The sequence below is a fragment of the Diospyros lotus genome, chromosome 4, assembly GCF_014633365.1.
Source record: "Diospyros lotus cultivar Yz01 chromosome 4, ASM1463336v1, whole genome shotgun sequence".
In the NCBI taxonomy this organism is placed as follows: Eukaryota; Viridiplantae; Streptophyta; class Magnoliopsida; order Ericales; family Ebenaceae; genus Diospyros; species Diospyros lotus.
Window position 1 is genome coordinate 41361395 of NC_068341.1, and position 20375 is coordinate 41381769.

Below are 20375 nucleotides of genomic sequence, written 5' to 3' on the forward strand. Positions count from 1 at the left end.
AATATTATTTAAATACTTAAATTAGACACTCACTAATGCCCTACTAATATTTTATATATACTTCCAATAATATTACACATAATACAAAATATTAATATAAAATGTTATCACAAATATAAAATTAACTTTTATTTTCATTACATTACATTACATTTATTATTTTTGAATAAATAAAAACTATACTTTCAAAGAAAAATATATAAAAACAATTTAATACTATCCTCCTCCAAACAAAGAGAATCATTTTTATTTCACCATAAAACCTATTTTATATAATAATTGTGTTATAATTTATATTTAAATTAATGTGCATGTAAAAGTCATTTTTATTTGGGACACCCATAACATATTGATAGATCATTAATAACTTAAAATATTAAGTCAAGTGAATGTTTGATAAGAATTAATTTATATAATAAACGTAAACAAATTTTAATAAGAATACTGGTCAATATGCTATTCAATTAAATGTTTGTATTTATGTATTAGTACAAATAATTCAACCTGAGAACAAAATTTATGAGAAAAATCATTTGAGGAATGATAAATAAGAGAAGCGTTATGGATTTAAATAGGAAAAAACATTACTTTTAATTATTTTTGAAACCATTAAATCGACAAATTTAAAATATATTTTTTTTTATTTTCATATACCCTATTAGGTCATATCGCTTAAAAATAATCTCTTTATAAGATTAGAATAAAACTATATACAAAAATGACCATACCACAACTCTCATGAGTAAAGGGTCTCTCGTAAGAATACCACCACCTCTTACAACCTCTCAAGCACTTTATAGTATGACTATTTTAAAAAATCTATACGACATCTCACTTAGAGAGATTAAGACTTGATTTGTTGTGCGACACGAGCCTTGCCTTTGTTGCAACCTTTGTTGCAAATTGCAGAAAGGCCACAATTCCAGGTCCATATTTCCCCCTCAACGGCATAACCATGTTGAGAAAACACACAAGAAAGAAAGAAAATAGAAACACCAGGATCTCTCTGTATACTCTCTTGTATTCAACACCAAAACTGAACTCTACCCTGTTTGTAGGCTCACTAATGCTTGCCTGATAGACTCACCAATGTTTATAAAATAAATCTACATGCTATTTCACATCTATGATCCATCCAATATTTTGATTCATCGCATCTTGAACGTCATATCTTCATCTTCTTAGGTAGGTGTTATCTGTGATTTATCCAAAAATCAACTTGATAAATTCAACAGACCAACTAGGATGCGAGACGAAATCGGCCATCCTGGTCACATAAATTCTCTGTATCTATCAAATGCACACTAATACATATGATTATAATGTGCTTTTCTTCTGTACATGCATATTTCATAAGAGTTGCTGATCTTAATACAGCAGAAAAACATTTGCAAGTCTAGAAGGTACAGATGCAGTGCAGATACAACAGGACGCTGAGATCTTAAGCTGACAAGTGCTTCTTAACTGCATCGGTGGATTGATGAGCAAAATACTTTTGTCTCAGCAGTACATATGGGTACCCGATTAGGGAGAGGAAGTGTGCTGGCCTCGAGAAGGAGAGGATTTCATACCATACCTGGTTGTTATGATCCAGCTCGATCGAGAATCGTTCCTCCCCAGCCTGTTCTCAGCAGAATTAGAGTGATGTTAGCTAATTTCAGCTTAGGGCAGTTCAGAGAAGTAAGCTCCAAATGCTAAGAATTCGATCAAACATACCAAAGGAGGGAAAGTGAATGAATCCATGTCATCACAAAAGCAAAGCTAACAGATTAAGATGATCAGACAACACAAATGGCTTGGATTGCTCTCACCAGTCTTCCCACTCTTCTTTTGGGTTCAGGTTAATAAAAAAAGGGTGTTCTCAATGCATGAGGCTGTTCGCTTTCCTTTCCTCTTTTTTTTTTTTTTTTTTTTTTTTGTGGGGGGGGGGGGGGGGTGAGTTTTTGTTTGAATGCAACCTTAACTTGCTTTGCAAGAGGTTGTTTCCATAGCTTGGAAGCCATATGGGGATAATAGAAAGCGAGAAGAATTTAAATGTGAATGAAATATAGGGCATGATAAGATGATAGTCTAAGTTGACCCGAATTCTAGGTTACTACTGAACAAAAATAGGTCCATGTCATGTTTGTTGAACTCTTGCAAGATTAATGTAATTAAGCTGTCACTGGTTCCTCAAAAGAATATACATGCACATAAATAGAGAGACCACTAACAAACAAATCTTGTCTCTACCAAATTGCCAATGGGAACGAAACAGAATTCGCCAACTACCCGCACTAACAAGAGCAACATTATTTTGTATGCATTCGATCCACGCTTACTTTAAATAGATGTGGTGAATTTAATGGGAGCTGCAGCCATAAAAAATTTGAAGGATAAGAGACTGATAAATGAAGTTCTATAGTAATAATGGGAGCTGCAGGCATTAAGAACATGGAAGGGTAAGAACTGATCTTATTTCCATTCCCTGCCCTAAAGTTAACAAACTGAGTTAACTCACTCCGAACACTTGTAATAACTCACAGAATCCAACCCCACCAGGGGAAGAAAGTCCACCTGTCCTCCATCCACCTCTATCACTCCCATATTTAAACTCGACCACCATTCTCCAAAGAGTTTTTGGTTCAACTGCAAGGCTCTAAAGCCACTTTCCCAGAAACTCCGTTTACAATCTCTCCAATTTTTTATTAGAGCAGACAAAACACTCTATTAAGGTAAGTTTACCCCTGCTAGAGATGTTGCCTTTTCCACAAAGCCAGTCTTTTCTCTTAAGTCTTTCCTCAAATCTTTTAACTAGTTCCAAATAGGATTATAAAACTTTGATGGTGTAAACAATGAAACTTGCAGGTATCAAGCAATCTAAATGTTAAGGGCCATTTTGGTTGCACTTCCAGTTTTAGTCTTCTCGTCATCTTCCTTCTCCAACCCTCTTCCTTTCGCAACTCCTCTGACAACCTCCACCACCCTGACCTTCTTCTTTCTTTCTTTCTTCTTCTTCAATTTTTCTTTTTCTTCAAATCATCCTTGATTCATCTTGGTTTGCAGTGAACTCAATTCCTGACAAACCCACATAGGGTTTGGGTTTGCCATCACTAAACCTAGACTAGGGCATGTGTTCAATGGTAGCGGCAAAGGCAGAGGAAGAAGAGGGGGAAAAAAGAAAAAAAAATTAAAACAAATATAAGTCATTTTTGTCAATATAAATTGAATTATTACATATACTTAATTAACAAATAACAGAAAAAAATTGCAAATGTTTAACTAGCAAAAAGCACAAAAAATAAAACAAACAAAATTTGCATCAATCACTACAATTTTTACCAGTGTTTGAAAATTCGGCCTAGGCGGCCGCCTAGGCGTTAGGCGGCCACTGGCTGCGGCGAATAAAGGCTGGTCGGCACCCTAGGCGCCAGGTCCAATTAATCGGGCCACGGAGCCGCCTAGACGGTCGAGGAGGCGCCTAACCGCCTGGGTCGCGCGCGGCCTGGGCTGATCTATTTCACCTTTCCCTTTCTCTATTTCCCCTTTCCCTTCCCTTCCTCTCTCTGGTCATTCATCACGAGTCGTCTCTCTCTCTCTCTCTCTCTCTCTCTCTCGCCGTCGATCTCGTCTCTTGGTCGTTCGCCGCCACCGCCATCGATCTCGTCTCTTGGTCGGTATGTATCCATCTTCCTCCGCCTCCGATCTCATCTTCCTCCGCTATGCATGCTGCAGCTGCAAGCTTGCATTGCTGCTTGCGTTGGCAGCAAGCTTGCTATTATCTATAATACATTAATACCAGTTCATTGGATAGTTCATTAGGAAAAAAAACAACCATTTTTCCTAGTTGCCGCCTAAGCCCCGCCTAGGCGCCCTAGGCACTAGGCCCCAACCTGGTGCCCGACTAACGCCTAGCGCGTTTTTGAACACTGGTTTTTACTTTCAAATTTTTTAAAACAAAACAAAATTATCAATGATCACATACCATATGACTTGTTAGGAATTTTGTGTATAGAAATTTGATCAACAAAACACCTGTACTAATCTTTAATTTAAATCTTAACGCTTGGTCTGAAAGATTAAATTCAGGTTACAACATTCCAAGGATAATTGTTAGAAGCAAAATCAAGTTTGGAGCTAAATAAAGGAAAAGGTTATTTGGCCACAGCTTTTTCATTTGATGCGAAATTGAAATTATTCTGGTACCATTGGAAAGTAGACTTAAAGTGCTAAAACTTTGTGCCTCATGAAAATTTTGTATTTTCAATGTTTCAAGGTCAAAACAGAGTTGCAAACTGACTGCTATGTGGGAGGCCGCTTGAGTGGCTCCTGTGAGTGCTTAAGCAAGTTAAAATTGTTAAATGCCATGAGCCAGATTTAGTCCAGCTCTATAGAATGGCATCTCTTTTACAAAATAAGGTTTTCTTGGAACCAAAACTTGTATAAAATTGGGTTTGGACTTTAAAAAACAAGTTAAGAGATCCCTCCATATAAGATTGGAACTCCAGAGAAGTCAAAAAGCACATGCAGAGCTTTTATCTTGAGATCTTCATGTTCAATTTTATCTGAGATGTGTTATTGTTCATTTCACATTAAGGGCGAGCATCGGTAACAACAATAAAGTTGTTCTCTTGTGGCAAGAAAGTCTTAGATTTGAGTTGTGAAAAGTCTATTTGCAAAAAGCAAAAGAAAAGTTGTGCGTGAATACAACCCTCAAAAATCAAGGAGCCTTGTGCACTAGGGACACTCTAGTGGAAATAAGACCTAGAAGACCACCAACTTTGTGTCTCCTGAAAACATCATAATTCCAATCTTTTCAAGGTTGTAACTATCATAATTAAAACATGGGTAAATCACAACCGTGCCTCATTTTGGTTTGGGTCATTTTATGGGCACTCCTTGTGGTTTAATTTTGTTATTTTGACTTCTTGAGGTTTTTTTTTCGTCATCAGCCCCATTCATTAGTCTAAAGCCCAAAAATGTTCCCCAACTTATCTAAACTACATCATTTTTGAACAAATTAACCATGACAAAAATTTGCTAACGGCAGTTGACTTAAACTTGATAATCAACCTATCCCTTTAGTTGATTAACAAACTGAATCAACACTTATTAACAAATATAAAAATTATAACTAAATTAAATATTTTTAGTTGATATTCTTTCACAATTGTCCTCTTCTGTAACATTGGCCACCTAGGGAAAATCCAACCGCAAAATCTGTCTGTTCAAGCCAATGAAACCCAAAACTCTTGCCACCCAAACTAAATCAACTCTAAAGTCCAGACACCCAAGCCAAATCAACTCCAAAGTCCAGCCGCCCGAATCAAGTCAACTCCAAAACCAGCCACCCAAAAGCAAGCTCTAATGGAAGATTGTGGCTCTATATTATAACCAAAAAGAATCTAAAGCTTTCGGTCTTGTCCCTGAACTTCTGGACACTTCATTCTCCTGTTCCAGAGCTCATCATCATCTTCAATTCTTCCCACTTGAACCACATATTTACCACCATTTGCAGCTTCTGACAGACAAAATTTATTGCTCCACCTCCTTTTCTTTGGCTTCAAAGATGATAGGATTGGACAATTGGAGTTCTGCAGGAAAACCTTTAGGGCTTAGAGGCTTCGTTTTGCAGTGGGGTTAAAGTTATGGCGACAAGTGGCTGCAAAGTATCATCAAAGAGAATGGAAGTCTATGCGAGCAATTGAAATCTTCTTGTGAAAGCTAAAGAAAGGACTTAAATCTTGTTGTCAGCAACCAACAAGTGACTGAAACAAAGCTACACAAGAAGGTATTATATGCATGGACAAAACATAAAGGAAAGTAGAAACAAATCAAAATTCACAACATTAAATAAAACAAATACCTAATCAGAAAATCAAATAAAGCCGAAATCTTCTTGAAGATCAATTTGTTTGCAAAACAAGGATAGGATTTTTTTTTCTTCTTGCAATGATCAATCCATGCCATTAGAGCTTGCTTGGTGGTGAAGATTTAGAGAGAGGAAGTAGAGAGATGTGATAGAAATAAAATTAAACTTAATTAATAGTTTACTAAAAACAATGATGTTTGGAAAAACGTTGGTAACACTGTTAGACTTAAGACTAATGAAACGGACAGATAAAAAACGAAAAAAACATTTATCTACCAAAAAATGAAAAACCACAGGAAGTGTCCAAAAATTTACCTAAACCACTAGGGTCTAGTTCTAATTTACCCTTAAAACAAATCAAAAGGTATTCTAGGATCATATAAAATAAAATAAAAAGAAAAGGGCCTCAATATATATTGGAAGAAGAAGCTTCAATCCCAATAGTTGGGGTCAACCACATTGGCTCTACCTTGCTAGTCATCTCTATCCATGATCATATCTTCTATAGAGTTAATATATCTTAATTATGCCTAAAAGCTTTCAACTAAATTTTCTTTGGTCTTTGTCTACCTATTTCGCTACAAACGTCTTTCATTCTATTCACTCTCCTCATTAGTGTGTCTATCTTCTCCTTACACGGTACCATAATTGCACCTCTTGTATCTTTAATATGCACCAATTGGAACTTATTATTCACAACCTATTTTTATTCTATCTTTTTCGTGTATGGCAACATATCTACTATAACATTTCTATCTCAATTAAATTCATATTTTGCGGATGTTGGTATGTAATAGCTCAAGGTTTCATGCAACAAAACCAGTCTTATACCATCTAATAAAATTCTCCTTTTGCTTTAGATGGATTTTTACAATCATATAAAACGCTGGAAGCACCTCTCCACTTCAACTATCTACTTTAGTTTTATAAATAAGACCCCCAATCATTTCCCTTACTTTGAACAGTTAATCTGATATATTTGAATTGATCTTTTTTTTAAGAATAATTCGATCTACCCTTAATTATGTAAGAAATAAATAAAAGATTGCAACCAAAAAAGAAACAAGTAAACATATGGATAAATAATTTTATTTATTTGGAAAAAACAAACAAGATTTTCTATTTAGAAAAAGATTGACAACAGAAAGAAAAAATGGAAATTTATATTAGCAAAGAAACAAACAATAACTAATTTGATGGGGATGCTTGAATTGCTTCTATTTTCTTTTAGTCCTTTTATGTCTTTTAACTTCTCTAAGAATACTCCAAGATGGTTGACGTCTTATTCCTTTTTAGTATTTGTTCAATATGACTAATTTGAGCTTATCATAAAACAGTATTAAAGACACCAACATATAAGTAAAAAGGAAGTAAGCAAACCAGAGCTCAAAAATTGGATCAAATACAACTAGAATTCAATGATCCACCAAGATCCTACACCAAAATTGAAAAATCTACTCTAAGGGATATTCTACACAATCAAGATTGATTAAACCCCATTGCTTGGATATAAAATGTTGGAAGAAAAATTGATTTGCAATGAAAAAGCTTTTTCGTTTCAATAGGTCCCATATTCTTTGATGAGGAAAGCAGGGTGGAAGTAGAACCTAACTTCTGTTTTGTTGATGACAACCAAACAGAATAGAACAGAATTCACAGCTGAAAGATAGTTGCTGCATTTTTCTACCAATGCAACAAAAAGCACTAAACATGTCTATTAATTTGAACGAGAAATTTTCTGTTTTGCATAAGGCACTAAACTTGCCACTTCTATTGTTCAAATGTGAAAAGTGAAAAATTTTAATCTACCACAAACATGGCTACACAGCTAGCCTAGAAGCACTAACCAGTAAGTGTCCCTGAAGAGTGCCGCTGCCAAAACCAAAAGAGGCCACTCCCTTTCTAGTGTTCCGGTGCTCATTTACATACACCACCTGAAGAGGCATCATGAGCCATGGGAAAATTTCCTTTACACATACACAGAACTTGACCCCACTTTGAATGGGAGTTTTCGAATCAACAAATGCCCAATCTAACCCAAAATGCCTGCAAAGTGAATTAAGACATTGATTAAATTCGAATAAATCATGGCTGACTGAGATCCAATATAAATACACATTGACACGATGACCTCCAATTTTGGAGAGCAGTTTTCCCCTTTTCATATGTGTCCATCCCTGAACCTACTAAACTTCGCGCATGGTTGACTAGGAAACCATTTCTGGATAGCTTCTTATCTTCTTGCAGTGTTGAAGTAGGCTTGGAACTTGCTCCTCTGTGTTCAGAGTCATAGTTAAAGGTGCCAGACCTGCTTGATGTTTCAGCCATCAGCAAAACAGCCACATATGCCTCAATGTATTTAATTTTAGTCATCAAAGCACAAAATCATAAAGCTGAAGTGAATGGATTTGGTTCTCACTTCACAATGCAAGCCTTCTGTTCTTGAGGAGATGGCCGAGCCCAACACAAGAAAACCATTCCTCTCTAATGTTTGAATACTCTTCACAACACCAACTAAAATAGGGAAATATAAAATGAAAAAGGAAACGATAACAAACGTATAAGCATCAAACATACACACCCACCAACTCAGAGAACATGACAGCACAAGGAAAATCAAAACCAATAAGCTAACCCAATCATTTTTCTCAACTAGGGTCGAAAATCTAAACTCCTTCGGCAATTTAATGAAGGGTATGAGAATGAAAAGCATTAAAGAGGTGTATTTGGTAACTGAATAAGTGAGGAAAGTGAGGAAGGGCAGAACAACTTCACTGATTACGCGACAAGGAAGGCTTGAAGTAGAAATTGCTTGTTCTGGGTACCAATTTTCCGTGTCCAAGTTGATGGAAAACAATCGAGAGCGCCCTTGGCTGTTGTGCGTTTTGCTTGGATTCCGGCAGTGCAGAGCGTGCCAGTCAGAGGAGGGGGAGAATCTGGTATTCAAGGATAGTCAAATGGAATGGAAAATTACAAACCTTCTTTTGATAAAACGTGTATTTTAAGGTTTAATATTATATTATATTATTATTATTGTCCGTGGTTAATTTTAGTTAAATATTTATGGATGGTCAAAATCTCTTTATATTTAATTTTAGTTAAATATTTATAGATTGTCACCAAATTTGGACCACAAAATTGGTGAGCTGTCTCGCACGAGGTTTAGATTATATCACCATATCACTAGTAACCTAACATTTGTTGTGTTGTGGTTCAATAAGAGTTAACAATCATTATGATTTCAATAATCACTCATAGTAGTCGATCGTTATCAATTATGGTACCATTTTGACAACTATCATCAAAGATGACCGTTCATAATAAAATTGTGAAATATTCAATTATTTTAATGAACATTTATAGTTGCACTTATTTTTATATATTTATTAATAAAATTGTCATAAATAACTTTTAATTTAAAATTTCTTAAAATTTATAAATGGTTATTATGCAATGTTCACCTCATTACTTAAAAAAAAAAAAAAAGGTATGCTTATTTGATCATTCTATTTATGTGTTTTTCTTTGTTTGATAGAAATAAGATTTTTCTATATTATTCATAACATTTTAAAAAAATAATAATTTAAAATTTCATATAACAATAATAATAAAATTATCCTTTTATGATAATAAGTAGAGGCGAATCCAGCCCATGGGTAGGGTGGGTGGGCTGGAGCCCATTTAATTTTTTGGCCCACAAAAAATGATGAATTTTTTGCCTTGCCCAACCCAAACCTAACTTTATTATCTAATTCTCTTTAGATTTCACAATTCAACATTCAAAAGTTCGAATTCACCACTATTCTGATTCCTCTGTCTCTAGTTGAAATTTTTTGTCAATCGCACACCACCGACCATCCACTATACTTCATTGTCGGTTGTCGATGACCTATCACATCCATTTACCGACTGTTACATTTAGGGGTGAGCAAGAGTTTAGGTAAACAAAACTAATCGAATCAAATCAATTGAACTTGACGCTTTAATTTTTCATTGGTAGCAGTTTGGTTATTTCCCTCCAAATTTTTGGTTATTCAGTTTGGTTTAATTATTAGCTTCAGTTCGGTTCGATTATTTCCCTTAAAAATTTCAGTTATTCAGTTTGGGCTTTTTTTTTAATATTAAACAAAAAATTAATATAACCAACAATCCAACCTTCTTTTATTAGGTTCAATTCAATTTTTTTTTTTTGTAAGAATTTCGATTCGGTTTGGTTAGTAATTTTTGGTTTGTTCGATTAAGTTATAACTGATTGCACACCCATAATTACAACATAAATTATTTTTCATTCTTCTTATTTTCTTCCTTTGACCTTTCAAGTTTCTACTAAGAGCTTATTTACGATAAATCAATAGTAGTAGTTCACCTAATATCCTTTTTGTGTGTTTTTATAAGACATTTATATTACACATTTTTTATATTTTTTTGCTTTATCTTTTTAAATTAATGAATTAACATAATGTTAGGTGTCATAACTGATTATGGTGGTCATGTGGCGCCTTTTCATTAAAAAATGTTAAGGAAACCATGTGTCATTGTTTTATTTGTCTAATACATTCTCTAATGAGTATACGACAAGTGATCGATAACCCGTCTAGCATTACCATAGGTTTCTTTCAATTATGTCGTATTGTTTTATTATTTACTTTTACGATTTAATTTGAAAAGTCAAAAATTTTATATAAATCACATATTGCCTAAATCACAATTTAAATCAAACTATTTTGATGATTAAAAAATAAAAAATACATCGTTTTTAACTCACGTTGCCAAAGTCACATCAAAAGTCAGCACCCCGTCTACTTGCAATTAGACCCATATAAAGTCACCAAATAAAACTGTTGATATTATGTGATTCAAAATGGTTTTTATCAGATTTCTGGCATGCTGTTACATGTTGTTGAGATGCATTTTATATTTGTTTCATTTAAATATAAATATGCCTCTTTATATGCTGTTATATATATATGATGTTAATATATATATATCTGCTGCATGTTATTAATATCTTTGGGTTGTTGTGTTTATATGGGCCGAGCCCATATTATTTCCGTGTTGCCTCTTAGGCTGCTAGCCGAGCCCATTCTTGATAACCCATGTTGGCGTTGCTATAAAAGGGCAGCTCGATGCCCTAATCTCCAGAACTTTCTGATATTTGTCTTGTGCTCTCTCTCTCTGAAAACCCTAAGTCGGCGATTCTTGAAGCGAGACACTCTTCGTGAATCCTTCGTTCTGATCTATGTTTCAATCGATTCTTTGGTTGCTTCCATGGTAAGATCTGACGGTAAGAACGGTTATTGCTTAATCTCTATGTGTTTTAAATGCCTGAGGCATGAGAGGTTGTTGACTAATAGAACAGATTTTTTGCCTTGATCGTGAGATCGGTATAGAACAGATCTACCTTGATCTTGTTGTTTTTCGATTCTGTTTTTCAGTTGTATTGCAATACTGTTTCTATTTTTTGGTTCATGATCTTGTAATCGTTTGTAAACTTGAGATCGAGTGGATTGACTAGAGGCGGAGCCTCTGCCGTGAGTAGGATCTATTGATCCGAACACATATATCGTTGTGTCTTGCATTTATACTTTTCTGGTTTAAAGTTTTGGTTTACTGTGTATCGCGCTTAATCTGTGTTTGGCCGAGAAATTAGGTTGTACAAAACTTACAAGTGGTATCAGAGCCACGAGGTTCTAAGATCCCGATCAGACTGTCTCAAATCCGAAAGTTAAAATCTCAAATCTGGTAAGAACTTTAAAAACTTGGGTTTTTTTTTTCAAATCTCGTACTTTTTTTACCCTAACTTTGTATGTAACAAAACTGGTCGAATCTTAGTTTGTTAAGATCTGTGCTGCATGCTCTAATCCAAGCTGTACTTTCTTGATCTTGAATAAGTAATCTATCGTTTACTTTATTCTGTAACATTCTCTGCCTTGTGTTCTTGTCTGAATTTGAAAATCCAAACTCTGGTTTAGTTAATTTTCAAAAAAAAAAAAATTAAATTTCAAATTCTTATATTCAAAACTTAAATAAGATTTATATCTTATTTGTTCCTCATACCTGTTAGTTCCTATTTCTGCTTTATTCTTGTCTGATTAAATCACAATTAATCTCAAATATCACCTATAATTACCATTTTGTTTTTACTGTCCATAAAATGGCTCCATCTAAGTATGAATTAGATAAGTTTGATGGTAGTGGTGATTTTTCGTTATGGCAAAAGAAAATGACTGCAGTATTGGTTCAAAACCAGTGCTCTGAAGCACTGGACGAACCTTCTGCAGCTGAGAAGGATAAAATAGAATCTCCACCTACTCCTGAAATGCGAAAAATGGATAGGTTAGCTTATAGTCTAATAATCCTAAATCTTTCCGATAAAGTCCTTAGACAAGTAAATAAGGAGAAGACTGCTTTAAAGGTGTGGAATAAGCTAGAATCTCTATATATGACTAAGTCTTTAACAAGTAAGATTTTCTTAAAAGGAAAACTGTTTGGTTTTAAAATGAATACATCTAAAACTCTAGAAGAAAACCTAGATGACTTTAATGTCATTGTAATAGGTCTAGAAAACATAGATGAGTGTATCTCTGAAGAAAATCAAGCTGTAATTCTTCTAAATGCTTTGCCTGAATCATATAGAGATTTAAGAACTGCAATGTAGTATGGTAGAACTTCTTTATCCTTAGAGGATATAGTGTCTGCCTTAAGATCTAGGGATCTTGAAGATGATAAGAAAGATAAGAAAATAAATAGTGCTAAAGGCTTAAATGTAAAGGGTAATTGGGAACATAAATCTAAGAACAAAGCCAAAAGGAATTCAAAGGTAGAAGTAAAACAAGGTCAAACTCTAAGTCAAGAGGAACAAATAGAGGATCCTCAAAAACAAGAACCTGTTGGTATTGTAAGAAAGATGGTCATGTAAGAAAGAACTGTTATAAAAGAAAGAAAGATCTAGAAAATGAAAACTCAAATAATCAGGATGCAGCAAATATTTCTGATGGATATGATAGTGCAGAAGACCTAATTATAACAGAACATACCGTAGGTAATGAGTGGATTTTAGATTCAGGTTGCACTTTTCACATGACACCTAGGAGAGACTGGTTGCTTAACTTCCAGCATATAGAAGGTGGCAAAGTCCTAATGGGTAATAATCAATCCTACAATGTAACCGGTTTAGGGTCAGTTGGGTTTAAAATGTGGGATAGAGCATATAGGACTTTAGACAATGTGAGGTTTGTGCCAAACCTTAGAATAAATCTTATTGCTCTAGGTATGTTAGATTCGAATGGGGGGTCTTATAAGTCTGAAAATGGGGTCCTTAAGGTGTTTAAAGGATCCATGGTAGTTCTTAAGGGAATCCGCAAGCAAGGATTGTATGTCCTTCAAGGAGAGTCAATCTCTGGGTGTGCTGCAGTTTCATCTTCTTAAATAGATGACACTGTGTTATGGCATAGGAGGCTAGGACATATAGGAATGAAAGGATTACTAGAATTAAGTAAGCAAGGAATCTTAGATTCTAGGAAGATTGGAAACCTAGACTTTTGTGAGACATGTGCCTTGGGCAAGTCTCACAGGTTGCAGTTTGCTTCTGCAACTCATAAGTCCAAAGATGTTCTAGAGTATGTTCATTCCGATCTTTGGGGATCTCCCCAAGTCCCTAGCTCCCTTTCAGGTGCCCAATATTTCCTTTCCTTTATAGATGACTATTCTAGGAAGGTTTGGATCTATTTCCTTAAGTATAAGAGTGAAGCTTTTGCTAAGTTTAAGGAATGGAAGACTTATGTAGAGTTGCAATCAGGCAAGAAAATAAAGACCCTTAGAACAGATAATGGCCTGGAATTCTATAATCAAGAATTCTTCAATTACTGCACACAAGTAGGCATTGCAAGGCATAGAACTTGCAGTGAAACACCTCAACAAAATTGAGTTGCTGAACGCATGAATAGAACCATCCTAAACAAAGTTAGATGTTTTTTGAAAGACTCAAACTTGCCCAAGAAATTTTAGACTGAAGCAGTTTCAACTGCTTGTTATCTCATAAACATATCTCCTTCCTCCACCATAAAATTTAGAACTCCTGAGCAGCTATGGAGTGGGAAAATCCCATCTCTTAGCCATCTTAGACCTTTTGGGTGTATAGCTTATGTCCATAAGAAAGAAGGGAAGTTAGACCCTAGAGCCAAGAAGGTTGTATTCTTAGGATACCCTCAAGGGGTAAAAGGATACAAATTATGGCTGATTGATGAAAAGAAAACTGTTATCAGCCGAGATGTAGTATTCAAAGAATCAGAATACTATATCCCAAATAAAGTGGAAAATGCTAAGGAAAGCCAAGCTAATAAATTTCAGCTTGAGGTGGAAAGAGATATAATTAATGAAAATGTAGTAGAAATTGACCATGAGAGTCATCAAGAGTCCAGTTCACAAGACTTTGCTGAAACTGAAATAGAGAGTGAGGATAATGAAAATTCAGCTGAAATCATTCCAGAATTGGATGATTATGTCTTATCTAGGAATAGGGTAAGAAAGGAGATTAAACCTCCTACTAGGTATGCCCATGCTGATGTGATTGCCTATACTCTTAATATTGGAGACTCAATAGAGCATGAAGAGCCTCTTAGTTATCAAGAAGCTTGTTCCAGTAAGTATAAAACTAACTGGTTAAAGGCAATGAAGGAAGAGATGGAATCTCTTCAAAAGAATAAAACCTGGATTCTTGTAAATAAACCTAAAGACCAGAAAGTTATAGGTTGTAAATGGATATTTAAAAGAAAACCAGGTATCCCAGGTGTAGAACCAGCCAGATTTAAGGCTAGGGTAGTTGCCAAGGGTTTCTCTCAAAGAGAAGGCATTGACTACCATGAAGTATTCTCACCTGTAGTAAAGCATACTTCTATAAGATTAGTTTTAGCCTTAGTAGCCTTAAATAATCTAGAGCTTGAGCAATTAGATGTTAAGACTGCTTTCCTTCACGGAAACCTAGAAGAGAAAATATATATGGACCAGCCTATAGGTTTTATAGAAAAAGGTAGGGAGAATAAGGTCTGCTTGTTACAAAAATCCTTATATGGTTTAAAACAATCTTCTACACAGTGGTATAGGAGATTTGATGAGTTTATGCTCAAAGAGAATTACACTAGGTGTAACTTTGACCACTGTGTCTATTTTAAACAGCTTAAAGAAAAACTGTTTATATATCTCCTTATATATGTTGATGATATGCTCATTGCATGTAAAGAGAAGGGAGAAATAGATAGATTGACTCAAGCATTAAAATCAGAATTTGAAATGAAAACCCTAGGAGCAGCTAGGCGTATCTTAGGGATAGATATCACTAGAGATAGAAAAAGGGGTACATTGACCTTGTCCCAATCAGACTATTTAAGAAAAGTGATAAGCCTCTTTGATATGGAAGGCTGCAAACCTGTTTCAACCCCCATACCTCCTCATTTTAAGCTCCAAGCTGTAAAAGGAAACTTACCTGAATAAGAAGCTGACTACATGAAGAAGGTTCCCTACTCTAATGCAGTGGGAAGCCTCATGTATGCCTTGATAAGTACCAGGCCTGATATAGCCTATGGGGTTAGCCTAGTAAGTAGATTCATGTGCAATCCATCTAAGGAACATTGGTCAGCTGTTACATGGGTCCTTAGGTATTTAAAGGGGTTAGTGAATAAGGTTTAGTGTTTAGATCAAATGCTGAAAATTCCAGCAACATTAAGGGTTATTGTGATTCTGATTTTGCAGCTGATTTGGATAAGAGAAGATCCTTATCAGGATATGTTTTCACTTTGGGTGGAAATGTGATAAGTTGGAAAGCAAATCTCCAACACATAGTGGCGTTATCAACCACTGAAGCTGAATATGTAGCATTAACAAAAGCTATGAAAAAAGCCATCTGGTTGCAGGGAATAGTTAAAGAATTAGGTTTAGGTAACCAAATTTCTAAAATATATTGTGATTCCCAAAGTGCGATTCATCTCTCAAAGAATAGTGCCTTTCATGAGAGAACCAAGCATATAGATGTGCGTCTTCATTTTGTTAGATATATTATAGCTAAAGGTCAGGTAAAAATAGAAAAAATTTCTACCTTGATAAATCCTGCAGATATCCTAACTAAATTAGTTCCTGTAGTGAAATTTTAGTAGGCTTTGGATTTGCTCAATATTCTTCCAACGTAGTTGTGGAAGATTTGCAGGGGTCTCTAGTCATCATCCACTATTTTTTTTAATCCATTCTTGAATCAAGGTGGAATTTGTTGATATTATGTGATTCAAAATGGTTTTTATCAGATTTCTGGCATGCTGTTACATGTTGCTGAGATGCATTTTATATTTGTTTTATTTAAATATAAATATGCCTCATTATATGCTGTTATATATATATGATGTTAATATATATATCTGCTGCATGTTATTAATATCTTTGGGTTGTTGTGTTTATATGGGCCGAGCCCATATTATTTTCGTGTTGCCTCTTGTGCTACTGGCCGAGCCCATTCTTGATAACCCATGTTGGCGTTGCTATAAAAGGGCAGCTCGATGCCCTAATCTCCAGAACTTTCTGATATTTGTCTTGTGCTTTCTCTCTCTGAAAACCCTAAGTCGGCGATTCTTGAAGCGAGACACTCTTCGTGAATCCTTCGTTCTGATCTATGTTTCAATCGATTCTTTGGTTGCTTCCATGGTAAGATCTAACGATAAGAACAGTTATTGCTTAATCTCTATGTGTTTTAAACGCCTGAGGCGTGAGAGGTTGTTGACTAATAGAACAGATTTTTTGCCTTGATCGTGAGATCGGTATGGAACAGATCTACCTTGATCTTGTTGTTTTTCGATTCTGTTTTTCAGTTGTATTGCAATATTGTTTCTATTTTTCGGTTCATGATCTTGTAATCGTTTGTAAACTTGAGATCTAGTGGATTGACTAGAGGCGGAGCCTCTACTGTGAGTAGGATCTATTGATCCGAACACGTATATCGCTGTGTCTTGCATTTATACTTTTCTGGTTTAAAGTTTTGGTTTACTGTGTATCGCGCTTAATCTGTGTTTGGCCGAGAAATCAGGTTGTACAAAACCTACAAAAACTTTGAACGATTGTGGGAGCTAGGACTCTGGACAAAACTTATCTCCGAGTTCCTTTAAGGACAAACAAAATAAAGGAACCTTGTACGAGTAAAACATGGACATAAAGATGATCGTTAAGTATAGCCCGAACATAAGATGATCCAAAAAACCTATTAATTAAGCTCCTACTTTTAGGCAATTCCTATATATTAAACCCTCAAGTTTGAAACAATCCTTAAGATTTACCAGATAGATAAATTCAAACCTAGCAAGAAAGATTTTTTTTTTAACATAGAAATTGAGGGGTTCCCAATACAAAGTAGTCTTCGACCCTGACGGTCAAACCCTTCCCATAAATCACAACCCGTCCGCTTGGACTAATGGGTCGGGCGGGTAAGTTCAAATCGAAACCTGTGCCCTAGCCCCTCGGATAGAACTAGATAATGCATTATCTGCACAAATCCAAACTAAAACAAACAATCTTGTAACACTTAAGTTCTTGAACGTATACAGAGAATCATTTGCGTTGCCCCAAAGGGTTATCACATCATACATCTTGCTGAGTGTAACAATGAAAATAAACGAAAATATTATTTCAATGCTTTAAATTTAACATTGGTAGTGATATTTTATATTGATATTTTGTGTTGTATATTATATTATTATAAATATATAAATTATTAATAAAATATCAAATGTAAATATCAAAATAGCATTTATGAAAAATAAATGGACACAAAATGCCAACGACAAAAAGCGACCTCCAATTGATTCAGCTCATTCAAGTTCCTTTCTAATTTATTAGCCAACAAAACACGTGTCCAATGATTATAGGTAAGAAAAATTACACGTGTATAATTGGTGAAAATTTAATAAAATTGAATAATCACTAAAATCAATGTCATACTTGACAATCTGGTTCACAATATTACAGGGCATATATAATTAAAAAATATTATTTTTTTATAATAACAATCACAAATTTTACGTTGAAACATAAATAACTAATTTAAAAAGAAAACTAAAAAATTTTAAAAGCCAAAATAAACTTTTAGACTAAAAAGATGTAATTTTTCCCTAATGGGATCCTACAAATCGCAAACTGGATCATTTTGATATCTGAAAATCCCTTCAAAAGTTTTACGAAAATGATAAACACTATCCGTAAAGAATTTTAATTCAAATAAGATATCAAAATATTGATAAATATTATCCGTAAAAATTATAATCTCAGTAAATTTTAGAATGCCAAAATAGACTTTATCTGTAATAATACTAATTCTAGGATATTTAGGACTCCTCAATGTCCATCTATAAATAAATAGGCCATTGTTTCAAAAAATGCATGTTTTTAAACATCAAAATATTTGCACGGGAAATTCCTTACATCTTTTGATTATTTTATTTTTTGCAGACTCAGACAATTTGATGACGATATTTATAATCAAATAAATTCATTATTATATTTTGACAACAATACAAGGTGACAACTACATTAAAAATTATTATATAAACATGGTGTCTACTTAGATGATAGCTTGAGTTAATTATTATATCCATCGAATTAGATTTTTAATAAATATAAATATAAATATAAAATTTTAAATTTAAATTCATAGTGACAAAATATCTATATTTGTGAATAAGTGTTGTTAATTTCTTGAAAAAGTGTTATTAATCATATAAGTGTTAAAATTAAATGTAAAAATTGAGTGTCAATCTATCATTACCGTTTTTAAATAAGATCTAACTCAGTTTTAGTTGGTTGTAAATTTCTATTTCAACCAGTCATGTTATGAGAGTAATTATTAAATTCTTTAAATAGAATACTTTCTTGAGACGTGTTAAAATTTATTTCACCTTTAAAATTTTAATATTTAATAGTTAATTTTTAATAACTAACATTTAATGAACTAATGAGAGGTTGCCACGTGACTTGGGTTTGGGAAATCCATTAGCTTCCCCACTCATGATACCTATTCAATAATTTACTAAACTTACCAAACTCCTAATGGGTTTGATATCACATTAAGGAGGTGTTTGGCCTTGAGTTTTCATCTAAGTTGAACTTGAATTGGGGTCAAAGATCAAAATTTCAGGTTGGATAAATTATCACTCTTCCAACTCAATTAAAGAACAAAATCGGACTTATATTTAAAAAATCCCATTGAGTAAATATTTGTTTGTTGGTAATTTTTGATATAAATTATTTGTTCTTACAAAATATTTCTTATTATTTTTTGATGAATCAAATAACAAAAATAAATAAAATTGACACCACAAAGTTTTAGAGGATATTATCCGTATAAAAAATAGTGAGAATTTTAGTATCTTGTGTTGTGTGAGCGTCTATCAAGATACTCGAAATCGTCCCATCAAATTATCTCAAGTTATATCTAGAGAATCTTTCCACAATTAAAATAAAATATCGACTAAAGTTTGAAAAGATGTATATAATTTTGTGTATAATATAATCGTCAAATATATCCCTTTTATATTTAAGGATGTGCATATAAATGAAACAAATATATTTAAAAACTTAGTTTGATACTTTAGTTTTACATTAATGGTGACACTCTATATTATATTTAATATTATATTAATATAAAATATCAATTAAAAATTTAAATAACATTTTTAATATATTTATATGTCCTTGACAAATGGACCCTCCATCACATCATATATATTGTGACATTGAAAATATTATTTCAATTCTTTAAATTTGACATTTATAGTGATATTTTATAAAATATTAAATTTAAGTATCGAAATAGTTTGAAAAATAAATGGAGACAAAGATGTCAACTACAAGAATCAACTTTCAATTCATCCAACTCATTCAAGTTCTTTTCTAATTCATTAGCCAACAAAACAACGTGCCTAATAATTACGAGTGAGAAAGTTACACGTGTATGACTAATAAAAATTTAACAAAATTAAATAATCACAAAAATCAACATCATACATAACAATTAGTTAATAATATTACAAGTTGGGGTATGCAAACGATCGGTTCAGTTTAAATAGTAATAATGAATCAGTTCGATTTAATAATCGAATTAACCGTTTGCATAACTTTAGTATTCTGCTCGAGTTGAGTAATTTGATTTTTTCTCACTCGTCTCTCCATTTGAGTGCAAAAAATAAGATGTAATGATTTTTTTAAAAAATAACATAAGAGTATTGTTGAATTAAAAATAATAAAATATACTATATCTAAAAATAAAATATATTTTTAATATCACAATCATTATCTTCAACATATATACACTGAAATACTATTTACATAATTTAATTTGATACTTATAGTGACACTTTATATTAATATCTTATATTTTTTGTCATATTAATATAAATATATAAAATATAAATCAAAATATCAAATTTAAATATTTAAATAACATTTTTGATATATTTATATTTATATTTATTTGATAAGTGGACCCACCATCACA

At 33.4% G+C, this 20375-nt stretch overlaps 1 protein-coding gene across 2 annotated transcripts; it reads right to left on the reverse strand.

Annotated features, from left to right (window-relative positions):
• Positions 1-1416: 1416 nt before the first annotated feature.
• LOC127798786 (UPF0548 protein At2g17695) lies at positions 1417-8816 on the reverse strand. Of its 2 annotated transcripts, none has more exons than XM_052332389.1 (5): positions 8627-8816; positions 8271-8365; positions 7983-8159; positions 7699-7897; positions 1417-1621 (listed from the first exon to the last, which is right to left on the reverse strand). In XM_052332389.1, exons 2-5 carry the CDS (start codon positions 8327-8329, stop codon positions 1442-1444), a joined length of 615 nt encoding a protein of 204 aa, XP_052188349.1. In that variant the 5' UTR covers positions 8330-8365; positions 8627-8816; the 3' UTR covers positions 1417-1441. The 2 variants fall into 2 exon arrangements, with proteins under 2 accessions (XP_052188349.1, XP_052188347.1); XM_052332387.1 differs by lacking the exon at positions 1417-1621 and adding an exon at positions 3875-5573.
• Positions 8817-20375: the final 11559 nt, after the last annotated feature.